Below are 25191 nucleotides of genomic sequence, written 5' to 3'. Positions count from 1 at the left end.
CATTTCCTACAGACGAACAGTATCGTATATGTTTCTCGAGGAAATAAAGTTAGCAGACCGTATCAAAACAGTATGTGAACCGTCAGCAGTACCCAAGTATAACCTTCAGCATTTAAATCTTTCAATACAAGAAGTATTCGTAGACCAGTGTGCAGAATACATCATAAACATTGCGTTGTAAAAGTTTGACCATATCACTTGATTTGTTTCTTTGACTATGTGAATAAACCGAAATTAAACATAAAACTAAACTTGTTATTAACATAGTTTCTCTTCAGCCTATGCGTGGGTATGCAGATAGTTATTTTTAAAACTGCTGATACGAGTTAATTCCTCCGGCTTACACACACGAGCAATACCGCAAATAAAACAATGTCAGGAGATTACATTCACTCGTGGCGGGCGGCGTGCGTGTGGAGAAGTCTAACTGAATTCATTGAGGTATTGTCTTAATGGTATAACAAACAAAATTTGGCGTCAAGTGAAATTGATACGAGTAATATGCCTCATAAATGTTTCCCCACAACTTTAAGTATATAGTCACAATTTCACATAAGCTGTATGATGACTTGATGCGTGATTTTATACTAAAGTATATATAGCAACTATAATAAAGCAGATATCATGCAAAATATGATTTTAAAGTTTCTTATTGCTTGGGTTTTTTCACTTAAGTCACAAGTTTGTATCGTCATTATTGCAGTATATCCGTTTGCGACAATATTCACTCAAAATAAAAACTGGTCGACGTGTTTTAAACTGTCAGCAAGAAATGCTGTTGCAACATTGTTAGCATCATGGCTCTGCAAGGTGTTTCAAACTAACCATAACCACAACTTGTTATGATGTGGACAATTATTACACATTGTCAGCATACTGTCTTGCGATGCTCCTTCAAACAAGGAAAGAAAACTATATATTTGAAGAAAGCAAGGAAAACACTTCAGATTCTGGTGAGATGATGTGTATATAGAGAAGGAAAGAAAATCGCTACACCGCCACTTAAGGCTAGTAACCAAAGAAAGCCAAATATATCTTTATATTATGAACTGTACACGAAGTGTTTAAGATATAGGATTAACATTGTTCCAACGCATGATAAATATTAGAATTAAAAATCGTGTCGGTTTATATTATGACTTGTCAGGTTGGGTGATTGTCTAGTTGTCACTACAACTAATGAAAGATCATTTGGCTTGGCTTTTGTGTTGTAATGACGCAATTAAATGTATGAACAATAAAATATGATTTGGGGCAAAAAATGCTGCAGTATACAAAAATTTTAATCAGTAAACTTTCAGCGTATGTTTATAGCTTCAGGATTATCATGCATGAGCTTTGTACTGAAACTGGGCGAACGCGTTTGGCACTTGAAACAAAGTTAGTTTAATGGCAGGAACAAAGCCCTCTCTCAAAAGAACTGTAGTATATCGATGACTCCCTGGGTACGGTAGAATACAAAAGAATAAGAAGGATTATGCATGTAGCGCGTGGGTTTTTGGAAATGATTTGAATAACAAAAGGCGGATGTAATCTAGTAATTCTTATCCATTTATATAGGATGGGAATTTTGAAAAAATATTTACTGTCTCCACTCAGTAAGTCTCAGTTTACTGCGAAGCTTCACTGTTTATGACTTCATCGCCATTGCATGCGTGTCTTGAATAAATCCTTACCACCGATGTAAAATAGCCACGACGTACGTTTGTCTCTATTTTTTTGCATTCAAATAAGCCAAGGTTGACTGCAATCATGTAGCAAGTGATATTCTACCACATCAACCATTTTGACATGTTCACGAATTTAAAAAAAACTAATTTAAAAAGTGTTGTCCAACTTTAACTATATACAATCAAAATATTGCCATTTATTTGTCGTCATGGTCTAAATGTTGCTGTGCAGAGCATTCTTGTAATACTGTAAGATTTAGTTAATCTTAGGGATTTGTGTAAAAAATAATAATCGCAGTATTTTAAGCAAAAATGTGGTAATAATACTCAAAGGTATGAATGGAATTAGCTAAAGTTGACCTAGACAAAAAATGAGTGACAAGTATCACAAAAAATTAACATGAATCTTAACACATTATGCATCAAATTTCAAGTAAAGATGGAGGAGTTTGATGATATCAGAAACAGGACCAAAACATGTTCAGACATGAAACAGACGATCTACCTTTAGGCCGACGGGAAGACTATTGTGGCAAAAAATGTAGGAGGCTTGGAAAAATGTCTGGCGATGTTTCAGGAACGTGACACTTTTCTTTGATACTAATTTCTTTATCACTAAAGTTTTCTAAGTGCAGGAAACTCCTTCATGGGGAGCCACACCGACTTTAATATTTTATATATAGTTTTCTCAGGTATAGTTTTACTAGCTAAATAGTAAATTCAATATAAATTCAAAAACGCTCAGAAAACCTCACATCCAAGATGAAATAGTAAATAATTTTAAAGAAATATTTCGCTCACGTTCATCGCAGCGTTTGTAAAGACGAAAGATCAATATCGTTATTTTCTATACTCATTAACCTACAGTGGAATATACGTAAGGTATTTGTGTTTTTTTAAAGAAGCATAATGAATAATATGAACTTTCTCACGGCGACAATGAGCAAAATACTTGTTTTTCGAAAGTGCACTTGAGTATTTGGTAGGCAGTTTGACCAAACAGGGCATCAACCCCCTGTTCTCTGAGAGGGTGGTCTACACTTGCACTTAAAACAGATTTGAACTTGCCGAAAAACACTTGAAAAAACACTTACACGTGTATCTTGAAAGACTCACTTACACTCACTAGGGGAGAGATCAAAACACCTGATATTCATTTCACATGATGGTATTTTCACTTCATCAAGTGCTTATAATTTTGAATATTTTACTAAAAATAGCACGTATTTCTAAATTTTAAAACTCTCTCGTTTTTCTATGAAAACCACATTTGCATTTTAGCGGCCGAACCAGAAGGCACAACTAGAGAGAATATTCGGATAAAAAGGTCTTGCACTGATGCCATGAAATATAAAAATCCCACGATTTGTTGTCGAATATTGCAAAGAATTTGATCGATCGTAAACTGCGAGAATATTTCTATTCTAAAAGGTGATATGTATATTTGATACAGCAGATTCTGTTTCCTTTTTATGGAGTCCAGAATCTGTCATTCATGTAATAAAGTATTGCGTCATTGAAGAGTAACAAACAAATGCGTTGCATTGTCCAGGCGTATAAAATTATAGCGACTGTCTAGACACACTGTTTCCACATGTTGACTGACCAGCCACATGGAGAAAGTCTGCACATGGTTACTGACCACTGCACATGGTAACTGCCTCTACATGGTTACAGTCTTACTGACCAGGCACATGGTAACTGTCTCCACATGACAGACTGTCTATAGACAGTCATGCATGGTGATTTTATCTACAGGTGAGCATTTGCCACAGACAGCTTTTTCTTGTTTCCCTTTCCCTGGTCATCGTCCACAAAACGACTGACAACTCATAATAGACTGATTAACTTACAGTACCGCATACCCTTCACGTTGATACAGACTGCAGGACCTTGAGTAGAATTGGATAAACCGTTGCAAATTCCCTCTCGCCTCGAGAACGGACTGACTGTACATATACCTCCAGCGAAGCACTAATGAAAAGAAGAGACTTTATAGACCAAGCATGGTAATATTCTAAAGATTTCCCCATTAAAATAGACCTTTCTTATGACGTCAAACGCGGGAAGACTGATGTTACACGAAGTTTGATTGGCTCTACAAAAACTAAGGAGCCAATAAAACTTCGCGTAACGTTTTTCTGTGTTTGACGTCATTATGAGAAAGAAATTTTCTAGAGGTCAAGTGAATTGATCCCATTTTTCTGCAGGAGGAAACCTTCTTTATTTGTCATCAAATTGTTCGATTACTCTTGAACTGTTTGACGTTGAACTGTTTTTACAATGATGACGTCCAGTGAAGATAAAGAGATTTCTTATTCAGTATTACCATCAATACACAAGATCAATTGTAGTCATATTTGACAGTCCTCTGCATTAGTTCTTGGCTGCTATCTAAACCTAACTCTCTTAATTCATAGAAGTCTCATAATAGTAATTGATGTCTTGATACGGTAACTCAGAGGATTAGCTCAAGACTCGAAGTAAAAGGTTAACAGGAAAATAGACAGATAGGTGATAATCTGAGTTTTTTATAAATCTAATGACCTCACCTTATTAGCGCCAATCTCTCCTTTTCTGACTCGTGTGTATCCAGCCATTGACTATAATAATTTAGTGACCAGCCTTTCACCTTAATACAAGATTAGAACAGTTTAGATTCCAATGATATAAAACATGTTATATACAGTGAGAATGCGAGAAAACAAACCTCATGAGGTGATCTAAGGTCTGAAGGTCCGTGAGAGAACAAATGATGAAGAACAAATGAATAAGGAAGACTTTCACCCAAAGCTGGATTGTTGGATATATCTTCTGCTGTCTGGAATAATAATGGTCTAGAGAAAAATCAGAAGTTATCATTTTCAGATGTCTTTCACTGTACAAGTCTCAATTATCATCACATGTGGTTTCACGACTGTACCTGAAAGATCTGAGTAATTTATAAGATTTGCCCAAATCAGAAACACGACGACACAGAGGACCAACAGCAAACTCGATCTGAAATACAAAAATATACCTTTCAACTAACCCTCTACATTCTGTTTTCTACCACTCATCCATTCTCAGTCTCTAACTCACTATCTTTCTTCACCACTCCAACTTGCATTTTCACTCATCATAGTTCGCTCTTTTCGCAAAATATATACGTTTTTCATTTTTATCACATTTTACCAAAAAACTGACATAAAATGACGAAGCAAAGAGAATGACTAGGCTGTTGATATGATCAAAACACACACACCTATCCCTCGATCAAATGTTTCTTCATTTACTTATGTTTTAAACACAACCAATTATTTAGAATGATTCTCAAACTCCTTCAGTTCTCTCCCCCCCCAATAAATAACTCCCTAACCCTGCCCCCCCCCGCTCACCTGCGCCATGTCAGCAGCCAATCGTAACTTGCCTCCTTCGCCCAATTCTCGTAACAAACTCACGTGACGAACAAACACGTGCAAAATGCGTGCAGCGAGGGAATTTAGCCTAGGAAGAAACGCTGAATGTCAAGAGCGGAAATGTTAAGATTGAAATGTTGAAATGAAAGAGTTTAGAGTTTGGTTTTGATATTTATAGGAATACGTTCCCGCCCGGCATGTCATTGGCAAAGATATTCACTATCCTAAAATCAGACGACCAGTGGGTACCAGTACTATAGAGTTCACTGGGGAGAACAGACAATGGTTCTGAGTTTATAATATTTGTAATTACAAACCTGTTGACAAGAAAATCTCCACAATTATACAAGGAAAAAAGGTTTCTGTTCACATGATTTATGAAATCCTAATGAAGCAATGAAGATAGGACATTACAATGATGAAATATTGCTGTGAATATCAATTAGTTTGGATCTTCTTTCATGAAAAGAGTGATCAGAAAATGGTAATAAAACTGTACCTGAAGCTCGTTAATGTAGGATGAACAGGGTGCTTCAGGGGTATCAGAGATATTAACGGATAATTGAGCGCTGCAATGTTTGAAAATTTAGATTGAGCATTTTTGATTTATCTAATTTATTAATCTCGTTGTATTTTGCAACCTGATGTCTGTGGCTAATATTTAACATTTTTGAAATGAACATCTCGAAACTTTCTTGTACCGACCTTGAAAAATCCTCAGAGTGTATTTTGTAGACAATCTCCTCCATTCTTCTCTGGGTTGACAACAATAATGGTTCGACAGCCGTTTCTATCAATGAAGTTAAAGCCTAAATAAAGAAATTAGGCATTTAATAATTTGATTATCTGATCTATTCCATTGTAGACTTTATATAAGTGTACCTTTAGAGCTATTGAGATATTCGTCTTGGCATTCTTGGGGAATGATACGTTGTCAAGTATCTGAAATATAAGTAACAAACTTTAAGATCACCAAAATCAGAAAATATAAACGACGAACAGGAAGATGGTCTACCTTAGTTGTTGCTTGGTGCATTTCGTAAAGCATGTTAACAATAACGGCATTCTTTTGTTGTGCTCCACTAACTTCAATTTCTATTTCATAAGCGTCTGAACTTGTGACCAGCTGGAGAAGAAAGAAATTGTGTTAGATAAATCTACATTTGTTGGTACACACCAAGCCAATGATACAGCATGTTATTTCCATCACCTCGCCCAGATGGAGAATTAGTTCAACATTCAAATTGTCGATTACGTACCAGTTGTTCAGACTTTGCTGTATATAACTGAATTGTCTTCTCGACATTACGAGACACAGAAATACTCAGACCCGTGTCTACATTTGCAACATTTAGTTCACTAAAAATAAATGGGAAAGTAAAAATCATGGGATTCATGCTCTTTCTTTACGAAAACGTGAGAAATCACGTGATACAAGGAGCGACAAAAACCACATTTTGCTTTTCACTCCAAAACGTATCGTGTTAAAACAAAAGGCTGATAATTGTGTATCATTAGCCTCACAGACAATACCTTGCAATCGTCTTTACAATTCCTGCGACCTCGTCTTTTGATGGTGGGGCCTGAGCACCAGCGGGAAACACCAGGTTGATAGGATCAAAGAGACGCGAGAGTGATCGTGATAAATACGCATTCTCAAAACTTGATAAAGAATTCTTGAGAAAATCCTCTGGACTAAAAAAATCCAGCAAAAATCCAGTATTCTTTTTGATGTGTATTTCTAGGATTACCCAAGTTTTTAGTTAAGTTCACCTCTTTCGAAGTAAACCAAAAGTTAGAAACTAAAAAGTAGTTATTGAGTTCTACCTTGCAGAGTTGTCGTGATATAAATGAAAGAGGCCATAAACAACATCAGCAACACCACCAGTATAGACATTACTAACTGCATTTCCTGTGCTCGCAAACTGCTGAAGACGAGTCCACAGCTCATTGGACAGGCGAAGTAACTTGGGATATTCGCCTTCAAATGCTTGTTTAAGAAATGGCGACTCTGGAAGTTTTAGATTTTAATTTGTAGTTGCATGAATTCAATTCTAAACTTTCAATTGAAGGAAGCTATTTTCTACGCTGGCTCTTACTTTGAGCAGCTCCTATAAATTCCTCTCGTAATGTAACAGTGATCGACTCCCAGAATGTTAAAACACTGCTTCTCTTTCTTTCCTTCAAAACCTCTTGCATGAAACATACATGAGAAACTGGGTCTCTTTTCTTTGACAAAACTTTAAAAAGATGATGAACCTGAAATGGATAAACAAGATACATTCCTCAATCTTTCGTCTTTAATAAAACAAGCTCGTAAAAGGAGCCAATCATCGGGCCTAATGATCCTGACAATAGTGGCTGTCAAACGGACAAAATCTTTGACAATTAGACACTTTTCGTCATATAAATGCACATATACTTTTAAACTTTTAAAGAAATTGAAATAAATAAACGCGTTTGCTCAAGAAAGAGCATTCTACTACCTTACATAGTGTATCGGCAAAAAGGGAGAATTACATATTGAACAAAAAATGCCCCCCCCCCCAATTATCATTCTGGATATGCTACTGAAAAACAAACCATAAGAAGTACCTTTCCACAACAACTGCAAATTTTATCCATTAGTTTTTCCATACCAGTCCAGAGAGTAGCTCTCCACATGGCCGTGTTGCCTGGGGCGGGTACTGCAGCACGACCTGGAGTTGAGTTACCTAAATAAAAAATCCCAAAATTACTTCAGTTTGAGTCTAGGAAACCTAACTTACATTGTAACGAAGGTTAATTGGGTAATTACTTACTATTTTGTCCATACATCAAATTCTGAATATCTAATGTATTAGCTATAGTTGACTTGAGATCCTCTCTTAAGGATTGAACAAAAGTTTCAACAGTTTGTTGTAAAGATCCAAGATTGTGAAATACTTGAAGGGCTGTGGCCACTTGGGTTTGATTCTAAAACATATATTATCAATAGAGTAACCCATTCTAATTAACACTAGACTTTTACCTGAAGCAAATGATAGAATTAGCTGAAGTCAGTCTTCACCTGAGTTTCCATGCCTTGAGTTAACATATTTTGCGCTTGTGTTGTCACTTCTTTCCTTGCATTTTTAATCCAATCAATATCTTTTTCTAAAACCTGGGAAAGATGTACTTCACTTGATTTATCAAATTTTGTTAACTGAAATTCACCATTAATTTATTAATATACAGATGTGAAGGTTTTTCATGCAAGTGTTGAAAAATTTCACAAATCAAGAATTTATTTCATACCTCTATACCAGATAAATCCACACCATCCATTAAATAACCTTTAAATCAAGAACAAGAGTTCATCATTGCCTGGGTTAATTAACACTATCTTTGCCGCACTACTAATACATCATTCAAAGGGAGCATGTCAACTTTATGTATTTGACATCAGCTTAAGCCTAAAATCTTATTAGTTATGCATCTGCATAACCTTCTAGTGCCCAGGGACCACTCATTTAATTGCATCTCATTTTTTTGGGTTAATATCTTATTGTATAATATTTTTGTTGTTCAAGATGGATTATAGTAAACCCTGAAATACCTAATTCACTGAGACTTTGCGCTGCTTTTGTTGTTTCTTTTACTCCTCCTTTGAGTTGACTTTCCAAACGTTTAGTAAGATAACTTATTCTGATCACTCTTCTTAGCAGGTCACAAGTTGTCTACAGAGATTATAATGTCAGTGTCATTAATTTAGGTCTGTCATTATTTTTTTGTTACAAGTCCCATCGACAGATACCTGAAGTCGTCGAAGTTGTGACGTTCTTGTTCTGATTTTTTCATAAGGTTCACTTATTTGTTGATGGATTCTGAAAAAAGGTAATGCAAGCAAACTTAGTAAAAAATATAAATGGTGTACAAGCTGCCCTTGTCACGGACATGAAAAAGTTCATAAAAATTCAACTAAACCTACCTCTCAATTGAAAGTTGTAGAGAAGTTATTCTTGAAGTCATCATTTGTAAAACACCTAAAATGATTATTATTGGATAGTGTAAAGTTGGTACAACAGCAATTTAATTTAAGCACCTGCATCATAACCATATATCTTTAAACATAAGGTTAGCTCAATGGTTAGCATATACGTGGGCTGTGCCTTTCCTATCAACAAACATTTCATATACCTTCAAGTGTTTCTATACCAGTTGCTTGTTGCAAAAGATCTTCATGACGTGTTACAACCTGAATACAAACACTTGCTGTTAAAATTCACATTCTGCACAAAGCACAGTATGCAATTCTCAAAATAGTTTGGTTTCTCTATGTAAGAAAGCCTTTCTATTTCGATGAAATCATTAAAGATGACAACCTGTGAATGCAATTCTTTATCTAACAATCGTACACCATCTGCTAACTTTTCCAAACACTCTCCAATAGCACGATTTTCGATCACACTGTTTGCATAACCTTTGGCATCAAAATCTCTCCCAAGAAATTTTTCAAATGTTGCTGAAATGTTGAGAAATAGTTGAATCATTTCTGTTCAAATATTAAAAACAGGAAAATTTGCAAAGCAGAATTGAGTGGGTAAGCATTGAGGTGGTAGAATCCTTCAGGTGCTAGGTGGCAGAGGAAACTCTATTTCTTTTGGAGGGATTTTTTCTGACCCGAGTTGCACAATGTAAATGTTTAGCCATAATAAAATTTAGCTAAAGGTCAGATCATCAGAGAAAAAACTTGGTGACTGATGTGTACCCACACTGCCTGCACCTCGCATCAACTATCTGCACTGCATTTTTCTTCTGTCATTTTTGTGCACCTGCAATTGATTTCACACACCTGCATCTATTTTACACAAGCTTTCTGAACAAAGATCTGCAGTCTGGATGGGAGCTATATGGAATATTTTGAGAGGCTGGCTGCTACAAATGCTGGCTGCTGCATCGTGTCAGCTCATGGGAATAAGCAGAGTGGGTGTGCAGCAAGGAATGAACAAAGTGGAACAAAAGTGAATTACGTACGGAATTAAATCCTTCTTATTTCAATTAATGGAGTGTTATGAGTTGATTTCCTAGATTCTGTCATTCTGAGGAGTGAGCTAGAACGGAGTTGTTTTTTGTTAATCTTAACACAACTCAAAGCCCTGTCTGATTGATGTACGTCAACACAAATCTATGGTAAGAAACCAAATAAAAGCTATTTGTCTAAAAGAACAATAGTTTGAACTTACAATCTTCTTTCAGTGTTTCCAGAACAGTTGAGCTTTTTGAGTTGATTGTTGCGTCCATCTTGGAAATTGGAACTTTCTATTCGCCAAAAAAACCGGCGCCACGTCGGAGCATTCTTCCACTACACTGAGCTATATATACTCATTTCACTGTACTGCGGCAAAGTTTGCGCAACACTGATATGGCCGCCGCTGAGGTAGTGAGAGAAGGTCGTTTATCTGGCAAAATTGCCGTCCTTACTGCAGCAGCACAAGGCATTGGACGTGCTACTGCGATAGAATTTGCAAAAGAAGGAGCGCGTGTTATTGCCACTGATATAAACGAAGACAAATTATTCGAGCTGAATGATATTCCTGGTATTGAAACACGACCATTGGACGTCACAGACAGTAAGGCCATTGAGAAACTGGCCGACGATTTTATAAGGATTGATATTTTATTTAATTGTGCAGGTAACGTCAGAATTTTTATTGATATTTTATTTCATTGTGCTGATAACATAGAAATTAGGCTGATTATTTTATTCCAATTTTCTTCCCAGAGCCTCCTTAAGATCCCTCATATTGAGCTTGCCTTATTTAGCATATGAAAATGACTTGGGTATCAAAACGCGATTCCTAGTGAGTTCTATCAAATGCAGGTCCAGTAAAGGCATAAAGAGAATGGCTTCTTTGCTTCATCATTGATGATTGCTTCTCCTAAAGTCATCCCTAATCCTTTAGAGCCACACCCATAGACCCCACCAAGTTTGTTCTACAACTTACATGCATTCTGTTTATTATAGGTATTGTCCTAAGTGGCTCAGTTTTGGATTGTGATGAAAAAGATTGGGATCAGAGTTTTGATGTGAACATCAAAAGCATGTTTTGGACATGCAAACATTTCATTCCAAAAATGTTAGCATATAATTCTGGTTCTATTATCAATATGGGATCCGTGGCATCCAACATTCTTGGTGTAACCAACAGGTTTGCTTACAGTGCAACCAAGGCTGCTGTCAGTGGGTTAACTAAGTCAATTGCCGCCGACTTTGTGTCCAGGGGTATTCGTTGTAATTGCATTTGCCCAGCTCGTATTGAGACACCATCACTGTGTGGCCGTTTAGAAAGTTCACCTGATCCACAAAAGACAAGAGAAGATTTTCTGAATTTACAAAAGATGGGGCGTTTTGGAAAACCTGAAGAGGTGGCAAAGTTAGCTGTTTATTTAGCTTCAGATGAATCAGCATTTACTACAGGCCAAGAGTTTGTTATTGATGGTGGAATGAGTTTACCATAATTGGACAATTTTGCTTTTAACTACCACAATTATCTATAAGGTCAATGTAATGCTAAATAACTAATCAAATGTCAACAATTGTAATCTAATTAATTAGGACTGTTTGCAAACAATAAGGATGATCATCAGATATGTATAAGTATCTTGCCATATCTATGCTGTATGTTGTTCAATTTTTTTTATACCTCAGAAAAAATTACAATAAAAGAAACAATATGGATTCCACTTGCACAATCAAATCCTTGAAGTGGGAAAAATCCCTGGTCTAACAAAAACACTGTTGCCTCTAATGCCCAATATTACTTGTCCCTCTTTCACTATCTTAACCCCACCAATCAACTATCCTATAACACACTGGGCCCTTTGGAGAATGTAGGTTTCCTACATTCTGAGTTTTATACTAAACCCCCATTGAATTAGCTGGTTATACTTATTTGGTTCTTGAATGTGTTAGATAAACTTCTTCAGCAACAAATCAAGTTCAATTGATTTACTCTTGACGTTTTCATTGTTATCATTTCGCAAAATGGCCAGAAGTCGATACAACTCTCTCAACAGATCTCTGTGACTATCACTCATTTCAAGTTTGTTTTTCTCTACCAGTGATAACAAAGTTTTTGACACTTCTAAACTTTTCAATCGGATTGCAGCATATCTTACATTTTCAAGGCATGGAAATAGTTCGGTGAGTACTTCACTTACAATTCTTCCTTGAAATTCTATATCCTCATTGGCTGTCACTTTCCCGACGAAGCGATCAAGTGATTCTAAAATAGCAAGTTGAATTTTCCACGGGTGATTTTTAAGAGATGAAGTAAGGATTTTGAGAATCATTTCCCGCTGTTCTAGTTTGAGTTCTCTCTCTGATGGCCAGGCGGAACCAATGCATTCAAATGCATTGATGACAAGATTTGCATCAGGGATTTGTTCATCCTCATCTTTTTCCTCGCCATCATCTGGCTTCTTGATAACAGGGCTCACGATTGGCTGTACAACATCGTACACTTCTTTGAAAGCAATCACCTTTTTCTCTTCCAGTATTTTGCTAAGGCATTTGATGGCGCTGGTTTTGTAGGCCGGTTTTTGTTTTCGACATTCTTTCAAAACAGCTCCAGCTATTGCTTTGGTATCTGCATCGTCCATCATTGTATGACATTTCACAAATACGGTCGCAACACAAGAGATGATGCTCTCTTTACCATCCCAAGTACGGCCGGATAAACTAGACAGAAGAGAAGTCACAATACTATCTAAAAATTTCTTTGGAAGATCTTCATGTAATGTAGTGACTACTGTTTGAATACTATCAGCAGCCTCAACTTTACGTTCCCAGGATTGGCCGGCAAGAAGTGTGGAGGAAATATGAATAATTTCTTGAAGGTAAAGCTGAATTCCTCTCTTTGAGACTGGAGTGTTTTCAGACCAGATATCAGCCCATGGTGACTTGTTCTCTCCAACTTTATCTTTACGATGCATTGCAACGAAAGCAACAGGAAGGATAGACGCGGCATGATGCGCCATAACATCAGGCGAGGATCTTGAAATCTCTTTACAAACCATACCACAGGCATTCTGTAAGGATTCATTTTCTTTCTCAAAATACCATGATTTCATTTTACCAAATAGCTTCGAGACACTGCTGTCTTTTGCGACTTTCACCAGGGAGCCAATCGCCTCCGCATACTTTTTGCAAACAGCTCGACTTTTGTCAGTGAGTCCTGATAACAAGGCACTCAGTAGTTTTCCAGCATGAGGCTGTAATTCCTGCCCACATTGCTGGACCAGAGAGATAACAAAACTTGCGCAACCTGCTTTAGTCCCCAACCCAAGACCACTACGTAACAGTTCTGCAAGGCGAGGAACAAGATGTTCCAGGACAGTTGCGTCCACATGTTGAACACACAATGAAACTGTCTCCATCATTGGAGAAGATCTTGAAAAAGAAATTCTTGCATCCTCAAGTCTTTCCTGCATGTTTGGATCCTTCTGGATTTGTAAGCTGAGGTAGTTCAATTGCTGTGGCTCTAAACCGCTCAAGGATTCTAAAAGACTAACAACCAAAATGGGAATGTGTGGTTTTAAAAGGCTTCCAGCGTTCTTACTGATCTTGACAATAGTATGCAAGACAAGCTTGCGTATTTCATCGACACGGCTCGCAAGACCTTGCTCCAGCAACACAGGCAGCAAAACACGAACAGCTTCTTGGCCAACCTTCCCTTGATCAGGATCACACGCACGAATGGAGGCAGACTGTAATGTCTTACACGCCACTTCTGCTGCGTTTCGCACACTTTCCTTGATATCGTCCATATCTCTCAAACACATCGTCCATAGCTGAGGTAAGTACTCAAGGACAGTGTCCAATGAACGACCGTTGAGAAAATTACCAACAGCAACACAACAAGATTGTCGAATACGCCACGTGGGGTTGTGCAAGTTCGCCAGTAACTCGGCTACGATCTCGTCTTTAAACTGATCGACAACTTTATGTTGATCTTTCACAATTGCGTGCCAAATACTTAGCATTGCTTCACGAACTTTGCTGTTTGGATCAAATTGATACCTTGAGAAATAAAATTTAATATAAGTCACACAAAAAACGACTTTGCACAGTGGATATGTAGACACACTAACGAGGTATGGAAAGATGTCTGTCTTCTGCGAAATAATCGTCTCAACTAAATCCCATCCTACAGACTATGTAAGTTCTCAGAGCGAGTTACAAACATTAAAAGCCGGAATACTCGTACTGAAATTTTGTCAGGGTCAAAATCTGCGAGTGGTATCGAAATGGTAAAAATCCTAAGAAGACAAAAGCCAGTATAAAAATAATAATTAGCGCACTTTACCTATACAATTTTGGCACCAAGGTCTTCAAATGTGGTTCCAATTCTTTCTTTGCTTGCGAAGCAATCGATGCAAACCCAAAAGCCGCACCTTTCTTTGAGTTCCACAAAGCATTATGATTTGCCAGATGCAGGAATCTGTAGACAAGCTCAGGTTGGTTCATGTCATTTGCCAAGGAACACAGTTCTTTATAAGTTGATAGTTGCCCAGCATCACCCAGAGGCATCGCTTTATCAAACAGCTTCGTATCTGCTGTGACATTTTGAACCTTCTTCTTACTAAAGAGCATTGTATCAATCAATGAAGAAACAATATTTTTTCTAAACTCTTCTGAACCGAACTCGTAGACTAAACTAAGCCCTTTTGAGGATACTTCTTGAACAATCTCGTCGTTCTCTGAAAGCATTGAGGAGAATGCTCGCTGGATATCAGTCATCATTTCTTGAACAGCCGGATGTTTGCTTGAGTGTTTTAACAGAACTAGCAACCATATACAAGCGGCTTTCCGAACATGAGCAACGTCACTGGTGAAGTACTCTCGGACAATTTTCCCAAGCATCCATTCCATTGTCTCCTTGGTTTCTGGAATATCTTTTATCAGACTAGTGCTTACAACCCACTTACTTCGAGAGGCAGTAGACAGATTGCCTGCACCGGCACAAGATAATGCTTCACCAACAGTAAATTGGAAGTCAATATCACGTTTCTTGGAAGCATCAAAGAGGATTTCAATAACTTGCTTGGTGTGAGGAAATTGTTGTTCTCCAACACAGGTCATTCCAAGAACAAGTGCAGCTTTTTCACAAAGTTTTGTTTCTTTAGAATTATTCATTAAATAGGCGAGTTGTCTTACAATATCAGCCTTTGTAGCAATTTCTTCAGGCAACAGTGACCTAATATCATAACTGTTATCATCTTGTTTGGTCAAGGCACCGTCAGGTAAGGGCATACTACTCTGCTTACAAACTTCACCAATTGCATCACAAGCTGTATGTACCAATGAAGTGGACTGGCTGGCTAGAAAACTGATGATTGCTTTAAAGGTTTCTGTAATTGCTTTCTCAATTTTGGATTCAAACAGTTCTGAGTCATCCAAATCTACCACTTCCATTGAATTTTCCATATTCTGGCTGCAAAGATATTGACCAATAAGATGACCAATACTGTTGATTGTTCCATGACGAACAGCTTCAGAAGGATCATTAACAGTTGTCAGGAGGCTTGTTAATTCTTCAAGGACATTTTTACGTCCAGACTGACAAATAAGAAGAGCGAATATTTGAGCTGATGTATTTCTAATGACATTGTGTGAAGACCAAAGAAACCTTTTGATCCATGGCAGCCCATCTTCATTTAATTCTGGTGCAAGCTGCTTGGTCGCTGAGGCAAGAACTTCCAAAAGATTTCCCAGAGCAACAGCATGTAGTTCATAGCTACCAGCAGGCTTCAATGATTCTTGAATGAAAGCAAGATAATAGTAAAGAACAGTATTTTGTTCATTTAGTATCTTTTGCACATATTTTGAAACTGGTATGATGGAAAGGTCATTATCAACATCTTCTTGGGTAACCCCAGCACTAGCATTCAAACAGAGGTGAAGATATTGCAACATGTTAATGAGTATCGCTGGTGAGAATGGCAATGTCCCAGCAACAGTAACATAGCTTTGTTTGTAACCGTTTCCACCATTAAGTGTTTGATGGATAAAGTTGATTAATTGACAAAAATCTGGTAAACTAGGACCATCATCACCATCATTCTTTTTATGCTGATGAAACAGTAAGCCTCGGCTTGCTTCCTCTCTTATGTCGTTTCTAGAATCTGCAGATGCCAAAAGACATGCATAACGTGACTTCACATGATCAGTTGGGAAAAGAATATTTGCTGTCTGAAGAGCTGCAAGTCGACATTGTGGCTTCTCTTGGTTAACATTATCCAACACCAAAGCTTCTATCATAGTTAGAGTTGCTGGTGGTGCTGATTTGCAAGCATTTGTAATCATGCTTAAAGCTTGTAAAATATCAAGTCCAGTGTCTGGGTCTTTACTGTGTAAAGCTTGAAAAAGACTTTGTATGACTGTAGTATCCCCATGAAACAATGCTGGTGATCTTTTAGCAATCTTTCCAATGGCCAAAAAGGTTATCCGTTCTATATCTGATTCATCATCATTTGCAATCAGCTTGAGAAGAGTAGAGAGCAATAAAGGAGAAATAATTTTGATAACTTTGTCAGAACTAAATTCACATAAATGATGTATAAACTGAATTCTGAACTTTTTCAATTTCTTCTTAGCTTGATTTCCACTTTCACCTTGATTCACATGAAATACAATTTGGAGACAGGCTGGGAAAATGTTTGTGCATTTTCGTGATTTTAAAAGGAATGGAAAAATCTTTAATTGTAGAGCTGTGCTTGCTGCAACACGACATTCATCAGGAGGAACTGCAGATTTTCCTGGTACATTTATGTTGCCAAGAAAAATAGTCATCAATTTGTTCATGACATTTGCATGTTCCCAATCAGATGCTTCTGTCATTCTTTTAAGTTGATGATCTGCATAGTCTGAGATAGTATGACGTGTATCACCCATAGAAACCACAAGATGAACCTGAACTAATGTTATATCAAACAAGTCTGCTGATAGAAACTTCAGTAATCCAAGTTTAACATGTTCAAGATTTTCTAAAGTAACACCTGCTGACAGGACTTGATGAATGGTAGTTTTACTCAACCCTGGTGGAACTATTTTTTCTTCATCCATCGCAATATTATTCATAGCATTGTATGGCATAATTAAAACATCAAGAACAAAACTCAGAAATAAATCTAAAGTGGTTTTGTCTTTGCTTAGAACTGAATGTACATCCTTCATCACAGACAGTTTGTCACCCACAACGAATAATGCAAATACTGGTATGGCAAGCTGCAACAAACATATTTGCTGTGGATGTGATTTTCCAGCCATGCTTGATAGTAATTGAGGCAAATATGCAAGCTGTTCATCAGAACTTAGACGTGTAAAACCCATTTTAAGATAAAGAATAGTGAAATTTCTTACATATTGAGTGCATTTTGGGTCCTGATATTGCAAAAATAAACCCTCCACCGGTAGTTGGACACACTCACGGTTCTTCAAAAGACGATTTATTTGTGCGAGAAGCTCTAAAACTTTCTTTTTCACATCTTCTTTGGGGCTTGCAAGCTTTAAAAGAACTGGAGTCAGGAATTTCTTTGTGAACTCTTGCAATTGTTCATCCGTTGAAGCAACTCCGAGACGCATAAAAACTCTCTCAAGCAATTCATGTTCGCCCAATTTTTCATCCATGTTGTAGTAAAACAGCTCAATCCACGATAATGTTGTGAATCTTAACAAGAACTCACCTAAATAAGATTACAAATACTCAAGACTCGCTGGCAATAAATATTTTTCATCGATTTTCTGTGATTTTCTCAATTTTCTTCACAACTGACTCATGAATCGTCAGCATTTTTACGAATACTTCATGTTATTCCGGTAAAATAATGCTGCTACCACCGTCGTTTGCATTCGTGCACTTGCTGCACACCCATTGACAACAGAACTTGCGCAAAGGGTTCATAGCATATGATTATAGGGTTCGCCTTACACTCCCCCTTTCTGTTCGACGCCCCCGGAGTTTCGTTATAACATTTCTTCCCTTATAAGGGAAGCTACAAGGCTGCGAAACATAGACGGAAATAGGCCGCAACTTCCGCTTTGAAATGTCATAAGATCTAGTTTTATAAACATTGCGCAAAGCTAGTGACTATATCACTAGTGGCTCATAGTAAACACTTCTGTATAAGAACTTGCAACATCTAATTTAGTGGAATCTCGCTTAAAACGATGGCAAAGCTTGCTTGTATTTTGTTCTTCTTAGCTACGGTTCAAGGGGATATTTATATGCATAATCCAAGGTGAGCTTTCAAATATCAAATTCCTTCTTGGATATAAAAGGTTTCCTTGACAATAATTTAAGATCTTGGTGCTAGTCAAAGGGTGTTAGTAAACTACTTCCGAAATTCAATATTTTATCTTCTAAAAACTCGATTTTACAGGGGCTCAAATAATCGACTGGACGAAGCAAAAAGAGAGAGAAATAATGCTAATAGGTAGGGTCATTAATTATTCTATAATAATAAAACAATGTCGCAGTTAATACTCAATAATACCTCAGCAAATAGTTTTCATGTAAAATCTGATGGATTTTTTTCCCAATATCTTTTTTCTAATTGTATCGCAAACTTTAAACCCGGATGTTTTTTAATTTTTTACGTCGTAGATTGTTCGATTCACAAAACAATAATCGCGGTGGATACAATGTTGGTAGTCTTTATTATTACGAGGGTTCTGTTCTCTCTGTGGAATGGTAATTTTTTTAGTAAAAATTTTTTAAATCTTTTATTGATATTTCTCAATTCAAACGCAAAAGATTTTGACAAAATAGATTTTTATTAATAAAGACGTATTTGATGAATAATGATTGTGATAATATATTTATCAGGACAAATCAACATTCCTGTGGAGACCCAAATAATAATTGTGAAATTATTTTACAATACATGTGTGGAGATTTGGTTCGAGATGGTACAACTACACAGTGAGTTTAAAATACAATATAAAAAACAAAACATACTGCTAGTGGTATAATTTTATAATCAAATATATTTCTAACATTGTATAGGACAATACCTGACAATCGAGTTCAATGCAAGAATTATGACTGCAAAAGAGACAAAACGTAAGTTTTTATGGTATATTCAAACATACCATTGGCATGTAGAATCAGCTACAAAATGATGTCTACAGAATAGAAATAGATTTGGGATTGCCTTTCCTTTTCAATTAAAGAAAGAGAATGCATTCTGCAGTATATTATTTATTTATTCATTCTCTTCATAAATTTATGTTTACCTAATTAATTTATTTTAGATTTGGTATGCATGAAGATTATGATTATTATAAGAAGTGTAATTTTCGAAAACGGAATAGAGGATTATTTACTGCGGATCAGGTAATTATGAAGACAATGCAGTACCTTTAGAATCCATGCAAATTAAGAAAATATGTCTTATTAGATTTAGTAACACATTAAGCCTACCACTTATATTACAGTAGTTATCACTTATATTAGTTTTATTCATAGGAAGCCCAGACAAATGAGTTGAAGTTAATAAAAGTCCGTAAAACACTTGAGATATGTGTTAAAATTAATTAAAGTGTGTTATATGCTACAAAACTACTGTTAGAACCATGTATGTAGCGTGCTCCAGTGGCGCTGCCATTTGACTATGCAACTAGTGACGTAACTTACTATATTATTAGGAAGGATGGAAACTCTCGCCTCAATTTTCAACATGTTCACAAATTAAAACACAAATTACTATAGTAAAACGGTTTTAATTTGTGAACATGTTGAAAATTGAGGCGAGAGTTTCCATCCTTCCTAATAATATAGTAAGTTACGTCACTAGTTGCATAGTCAAATGGCAGCGCCTCTGGAGCACGCTACATACATGGTTCTAACAGTAGTTTTGTAGCATATTACATACTTTAATTAATTTTAACACATATCTCAAGTGTTTTACGGATTTTTATTAACTTCAACTCATTTGTCTGGGCTTCCTATGGTTTTATTTCGCAAAACCACATTCAAAAAACATATGAAATATTATGATGTACACTTAATATAATTCATAAATATTGGAATATTTTAAGAAATTAAAGAAAAATTCAGCAAGAGCAACTCGGCAAAACCCTGGAGGAACCAGACGTGGTTATGAGTGCCCAGAAGAAAGAGATTATTATCCTTATTGGCATCCATCACCTTGGAAGGTTTAAAATTTTTTATTTCCTAATTATTATTTGCCATGATGGTCTGTAAGATTGTCAAACACATGTAAGCCAGCCACATAAAACATCTATATACATTTAAAATATCATGCATATGCTTGTATCAGTTGCAATAACCAAACCGGATTTTCTTAGGATATTGCAGTCCTCACCAATGATGCAACCCGATGTCCATTTTATGAAAGAGAAAGTGAAAATGTGAAGGGCCGTTATGAATGTGTGTTGCCAAAAGAATACCTGAGAAAAAAAAATTATCGAAATTATGAAATCCCTAATAATGAAGAAGATTGTTTGGTAGGTTAAATTCAGTATCACTTTGCATGGTTACCACAAAAGCAGACTACAGACATAAACTAGAATTATTTCACCAGGGCTTAACTTAGGGTCTAGTGAAATTTCCTCTGGCTCCCCTAAGTGGCTCTGCATGCACATAAAACTAAAATTGTTAAATGTATTTGTTACAAAATTAGAAAGAAATCCAAACAAATTTAGTGAAATCACCAAATGGTACGGCGCTGCGTGGTGAATGGGTACTTCGACCATCCCATGGGTTGCCTCCTCCAGAATGTCGCGAGACTGACTGGTCACGTGACAATCATCTAGGAAATGGGATTGGTGGTTTTCCAAATGCTTACAATTGGACATTGCCAAATATAAATGAAGAAAATTGTGTTCTCAGGATAAGGTAAAACTATGATTACCACAACTATGGTAGTACCATGCACAACTAGTTATGCAAGACCTTCACTTGCCCAAAACAATAAATAACATCACATACCTATAATTACACAATTGAATTCAATAGATACAACATTTCAACTGGCGAATTTGATGGCTGGGACTCCAGTGTGAATGCATCACTCAACACACCAAGGGGACAACGAGAAACACAGCTAGATGTTGCTTCTAAGTATGATATGGACCAAGAAGAAGCTAAAAAAAGGGGATATGTTTATAAACAGAATCCTCAAGTCAAAATATTTGGAGATGGAGATGAAGGATTTGAATTGAGGTTGGCAATTAACACCAATCAATTCGGTCGTGTTTTTCAAGACAGGTGAGCCTCGGGTTTTTCTGTATATACGTTTCACTCGTGCACTGTATATATTCAGTTTCATAATTCACAATATTGTCAACAGTATTTATCTATTAACCCTCAATTTTTTTTTCTCTTTCTACTCTATAAAGATCACACACATTCGCGATCAGATCACGACCTGCAAACCTAGCTGGAAGGACTGTCCATAATCTCAATGTACGTGGTAAACGTGGAAATATTGTACAAGTATATCCTGCTGTAGAGTATGATTTTGTACCTAACAGACTGGGAATAAGAAATGGAGACTATGTTCACTTTCAGTAAGTTGTCTGTCTTTTTCTTACCTGTACCGGGGTCTCCCACGACATTAAACATTTATCATCCTTGTAAATACTAAACTTTGTTCTTCCAGATGGACTGGTTCAAACACGAACCCTAAAAACAATGATGGTCAAGGCAAAGCAGGAACTGATAGAAACAACGCTGTCTTGCTACGAGGTCCACAGTACAAAGAAGCAACTCCAGAGTCAGGAACGTATGGTCACTGGGGAAATAATTATCCCCAACATTTGGATAAAGCAGAATTTCTGGGTCTTAGAAGAAAAGATTTACAACACTTGAGCATCTTAGATAACGGTATGATGTGCTTTTAATCGGCGGCCAGATCTTTTCCAGAGGTTCTGTTCCTATACTTCCCGGCTGGTTCATTACGAGATTGCTGTGACCATGCTTTTAACGTGCGTTCCCCGTTGACTTAAGAAAACATCTAAACATGTAGTTTAGATTTCCCCCAATGTTCTTAAAATATGATATTATTTGCAGCTCAATATGGCGGGGAAATGTCTGAACTGGATGACGCAGGAACATACTTTGATCTCGGCCCCAGGAAGGTGACTTCAAACGGCATTTATCATTACATGTGTTCAAGAAACAATAATTTCTCAAATCGTGGTCAAAAAGGCAAGATTGTTGTCAGTGATACCGCTGTAAGCTCCAAGAAGATAGGATGGAATGGAGGAAACGTCACCGTTGGCGAGAGGTAAGTTCATCTTCTGTTCCAAAACCATTCATAGTTTAACTACAACCACATTACAAAGTACCAATAGTCGATGACCATCTCCAGGAGACCAAACAGAAATAAAGAATTTTAATTTTTCAGCAATGTCCAAGGTGTGTGGGTGGAACGTGGTACATTCAACAGCCTTAAACCAATCACACTTGAGGAATGGTCAAAAAGCGATGGTGAGTCACAGATCGAAGCCATGGGTGGATCTGTTGATGTTGGTGATAGTTACGCCAGTAACTTCCTGGTGATTAATCCACAAGAGAAGTTAACTGATGGTGATAAGAAATTCTCTGTGACGTTGAAAGTGGACTCGAGTATGTCAGGAACAGTAACTGTCTATAAATCAGATAAAGATAAACCAGAGTGGCGTAAAGTCGATTCAAATATTGAAGATGGAGTCGCAAAAATGCAGGTTGATTCAGGTTAGAATTTCGAGAATTTCACCGTGAATTTTGCTATAATAAAGAGCTGAAACATGTAAGATGTTATTGTTCGTGTTATTTGGAAAAACCATGCATGCAGAGTATTTCTTTAACCGAAAAACTTAATTAATAAAGGCAAATTTATTATCAGTTTGCTAAATTCTTCTATAAAACTAACGGCAAGAATTGTTGTTAAGGTGGTATTATCATGGCCCGTTCATCTACCAACGTCGGTTTGATAGTTGGTGTGGTAATTGCTTGTCTTATTGTGGTGGTAATTATCGTTGGTACGACCATCTACTGTCGCAAGCATCCTGAAAAATGGCACAGCACCCGACGAACATTTACCAACTGTCATCGATCATTACAGCGCACTGTTTAGGATCAATCATAACGTCATTCATACTATAAACGTTTGCTTGAAATTGTCGATCTTCAGTCATGTAATTATTTCAGTGATATGTGAGATCATGAGCTCACGTTGAAAATGCTTGGTAGGGTAGGGTACAGTAGGTAGATTCGTGTAACCTCTAATTCAGAATGCGATTACCAAACCATTAAGATGTTGCTGTAATATCTAACTATATAATGGAAATAATGTCTAACTTTGTAGAAATTATTACACACATTTTTTACATGTAATTATTTATAAATACATTTTTCACACAATTCTTAATTGCCAATGTTAGAAATTAGAATGCTACGGAACAGCAATAAAATAATGTCAAATACCTGAGTTTCATTCATGTCGTAAACAAGGCGAGCTTTGACTTGGTTGAAGGTTGGTCTTCGACTTTTTACAAAACGTCCAGCGTACATACACATTACAATACTCCCGGGGCCTAGCATCCTCGTCCCCAGGTTTTTCCTAACTATAGTCTGTGAAGGGGGATTGTGAAGGGATTGGCCAATCAAATCGGGTATTTTGGAGTTTAATACGCTGCAGTGAAGAAGAGTTTCATACAATCTCTTGTCGTGCAGGAGGCATTCGGACTACAACTAAATTATCATAGTTATGAATGTTATTTTGTTAAAAATATAACTTATAAGATATATATTACACACTTGACTGACTCACGCTAGAGTCTAGTAACTATACAACATTTACATATTTATACAAAATATTAAACCTGGCTTAATCATTCAGTTGACATAACAAAGCAGTTCCCTTGGCAATCCAGAAATCTGACGACATATCTGAGGGCAGATGAACAGCAATGACGAAATTTGTTGAATGACCTGTAGAAAAAAATATAAACAACGACATAAGGTAGAGAACAGATATCTCAACCTATATACAGTATATATAGACGTGGTCACGATGATGTTCACAACTTAGGCCATGATGCAGTACAGGTTAGTGGCACCAGCTTACCTGTGGTGGAAAGAACACCTGCTCTTGCTGAGGTCTTGTAAAGTGGACAAACATATTTTGTACTGTCGGGAACAAAATTCATCTCCGGTTCCAGATGCAAGATTGGTAATGGCTGTAAAATGTATTGTAGCATAATGAAATTAACAATTTATAGCATACATTTAGACTCTAAAGCAAGATTTTTCCTTTACCGGGTTCATTTCAGCCGGGAGTGCGTCGACCAACACCATAGTTTTATCATCCCATTTTGCAGCGTCTAAAAACAGGCCATGAACATACACTCCATCCTCGACCATGGGAGGAAGATTTGCGTCAATGATCTCATCATTACGTAACTCTATCATCTCACTAAACTCCTCTTGATTGCAGTATTTTGACTGGACTGTGAAGCGGAAGGACAGTTGATCGATTGGCTGATTGTATTTACGAGCGTGGTTCTGCAAGGCACCAGTAAGGAAACCTGTGGAGAAAGACGGCATCGGTTAGACTGTAACCCATGTAGTATAAGACGACTGTCATGTACCATCTGTCATAAGTTTACTGTCGTATTCGACTCATTTACTGTTAGAGCTGAGGGCCCAATATTAAAAAGGATTCAAGTTATTCTACCTTGTGGAAAGAAGAAACCTGATATCCACAAAGATCGCGGCAAACCATGAACCATCCATTGCTACAAAATAGAAAAAAGGTTATTGGGATGAAAAAGCATGAATAGTTCTTTCATTGAACTTCAGGTGAATGTAGTTCTTACAAAGATGAAGGTTGTTCGCATAACTAAATCTTTCACCCATGAACCCAATGGTTTAAGTGATGGATACGCAGCGTTAGACCACATCTCAGGCACCTAGAGTGAATAAAGATGGGAAAATAAACCGTGTTCAAATCTTAACTATATAAGACATGATATTTAATTACCTGGTTGTTAAGAAAACACGTATAGACTTTATCGAGCTCCAAAGACATGACAACAAAACCTTTAATCGCCTTTTGAAGTTGTTGTAAAGACTCCTGGATAATATAAA

At 36.9% G+C, this 25191-nt stretch overlaps 5 protein-coding genes and 1 long non-coding RNA gene across 6 annotated transcripts in view; 2 read left to right on the top strand and 4 right to left on the bottom strand.

The window, feature by feature from the left end:
* Positions 1-2513: 2513 nt before the first annotated feature.
* LOC114537581 (conserved oligomeric Golgi complex subunit 5-like) lies at positions 2514-10343 on the bottom strand. The gene is made up of 24 exons (XM_028558639.1): positions 10273-10343; positions 9412-9551; positions 9227-9284; positions 9018-9072; positions 8844-8913; positions 8646-8766; positions 8345-8382; positions 8118-8210; positions 7870-8023; positions 7664-7782; positions 7168-7327; positions 6896-7079; positions 6602-6763; positions 6328-6427; positions 6084-6194; positions 5951-6010; positions 5774-5877; positions 5568-5637; positions 5386-5453; positions 5048-5156; positions 4594-4670; positions 4381-4507; positions 4223-4302; positions 2514-3644 (listed from the first exon to the last, which is right to left on the bottom strand). Exons 1-24 carry the CDS (start codon positions 10328-10330, stop codon positions 3539-3541), a joined length of 2424 nt encoding a protein of 807 aa, XP_028414440.1. The 5' UTR covers positions 10331-10343; the 3' UTR covers positions 2514-3538.
* Positions 10344-10448: 105 nt separating this feature from the next.
* On the top strand, positions 10449-11563 carry LOC114537580 (3-hydroxybutyrate dehydrogenase type 2-like). Its single transcript, XM_028558638.1, has 2 exons — positions 10449-10722; positions 11055-11563. The coding sequence occupies exons 1-2, from the start codon at positions 10452-10454 to the stop codon at positions 11546-11548; spliced, it is 765 nt and encodes a 254-aa protein (XP_028414439.1). The 5' UTR covers positions 10449-10451; the 3' UTR covers positions 11549-11563.
* A 182-nt stretch (positions 11564-11745) lies between these two features.
* Positions 11746-17868, bottom strand: LOC114537579 (proteasome adapter and scaffold protein ECM29-like). Its single transcript, XM_028558637.1, has 2 exons — positions 14398-17868; positions 11746-14111 (listed from the first exon to the last, which is right to left on the bottom strand). The coding sequence occupies exons 1-2, from the start codon at positions 17718-17720 to the stop codon at positions 11999-12001; spliced, it is 5436 nt and encodes a 1811-aa protein (XP_028414438.1). The 5' UTR covers positions 17721-17868; the 3' UTR covers positions 11746-11998.
* Positions 17869-18147: 279 nt separating this feature from the next.
* LOC114537600 (protein DD3-3-like) lies at positions 18148-23523 on the top strand. Its single transcript, XM_028558660.1, has 15 exons — positions 18148-18331; positions 18473-18526; positions 18697-18783; positions 18919-19014; positions 19099-19155; positions 19347-19428; positions 20133-20249; positions 20403-20561; positions 20738-20952; positions 21073-21324; positions 21456-21626; positions 21719-21942; positions 22129-22345; positions 22466-22794; positions 22992-23523. The coding sequence occupies exons 1-15, from the start codon at positions 18261-18263 to the stop codon at positions 23174-23176; spliced, it is 2316 nt and encodes a 771-aa protein (XP_028414461.1). The 5' UTR covers positions 18148-18260; the 3' UTR covers positions 23177-23523.
* LOC114537601 lies at positions 20241-21808 on the bottom strand. Its single transcript, XR_003688604.1, has 3 exons — positions 21651-21808; positions 21046-21200; positions 20241-20504 (listed from the first exon to the last, which is right to left on the bottom strand). It is a non-coding gene; the product is annotated as an uncharacterized LOC114537601 (long non-coding RNA).
* The window catches only part of LOC114537599 (dynein heavy chain 6, axonemal-like), a 28637-nt gene continuing 26960 nt past the window's right edge, over positions 23515-25191 (bottom strand). The window contains exons 92-97 of the mRNA XM_028558659.1: positions 25085-25177; positions 24921-25013; positions 24779-24839; positions 24361-24629; positions 24170-24281; positions 23515-24033 (exon numbers count right to left, since the gene is read on the bottom strand). Coding sequence (XP_028414460.1) covers positions 23930-24033; positions 24170-24281; positions 24361-24629; positions 24779-24839; positions 24921-25013; positions 25085-25177 — 732 coding nt within the window. The 3' untranslated portion in view covers positions 23515-23929. The remainder of the gene's footprint in view (positions 24034-24169; positions 24282-24360; positions 24630-24778; positions 24840-24920; positions 25014-25084; positions 25178-25191) is intronic.

This window comes from Dendronephthya gigantea, unplaced genomic scaffold (genome assembly GCF_004324835.1).
Source record: "Dendronephthya gigantea isolate DGI-Jeju-01 unplaced genomic scaffold, DenGig_1.0 000160F, whole genome shotgun sequence".
Taxonomy (NCBI): Eukaryota; Metazoa; Cnidaria; class Anthozoa; order Malacalcyonacea; family Nephtheidae; genus Dendronephthya; species Dendronephthya gigantea.
Note: the sequence above shows the minus strand (reverse complement) of the source record. Positions and strands in the feature narration are given on the sequence as shown.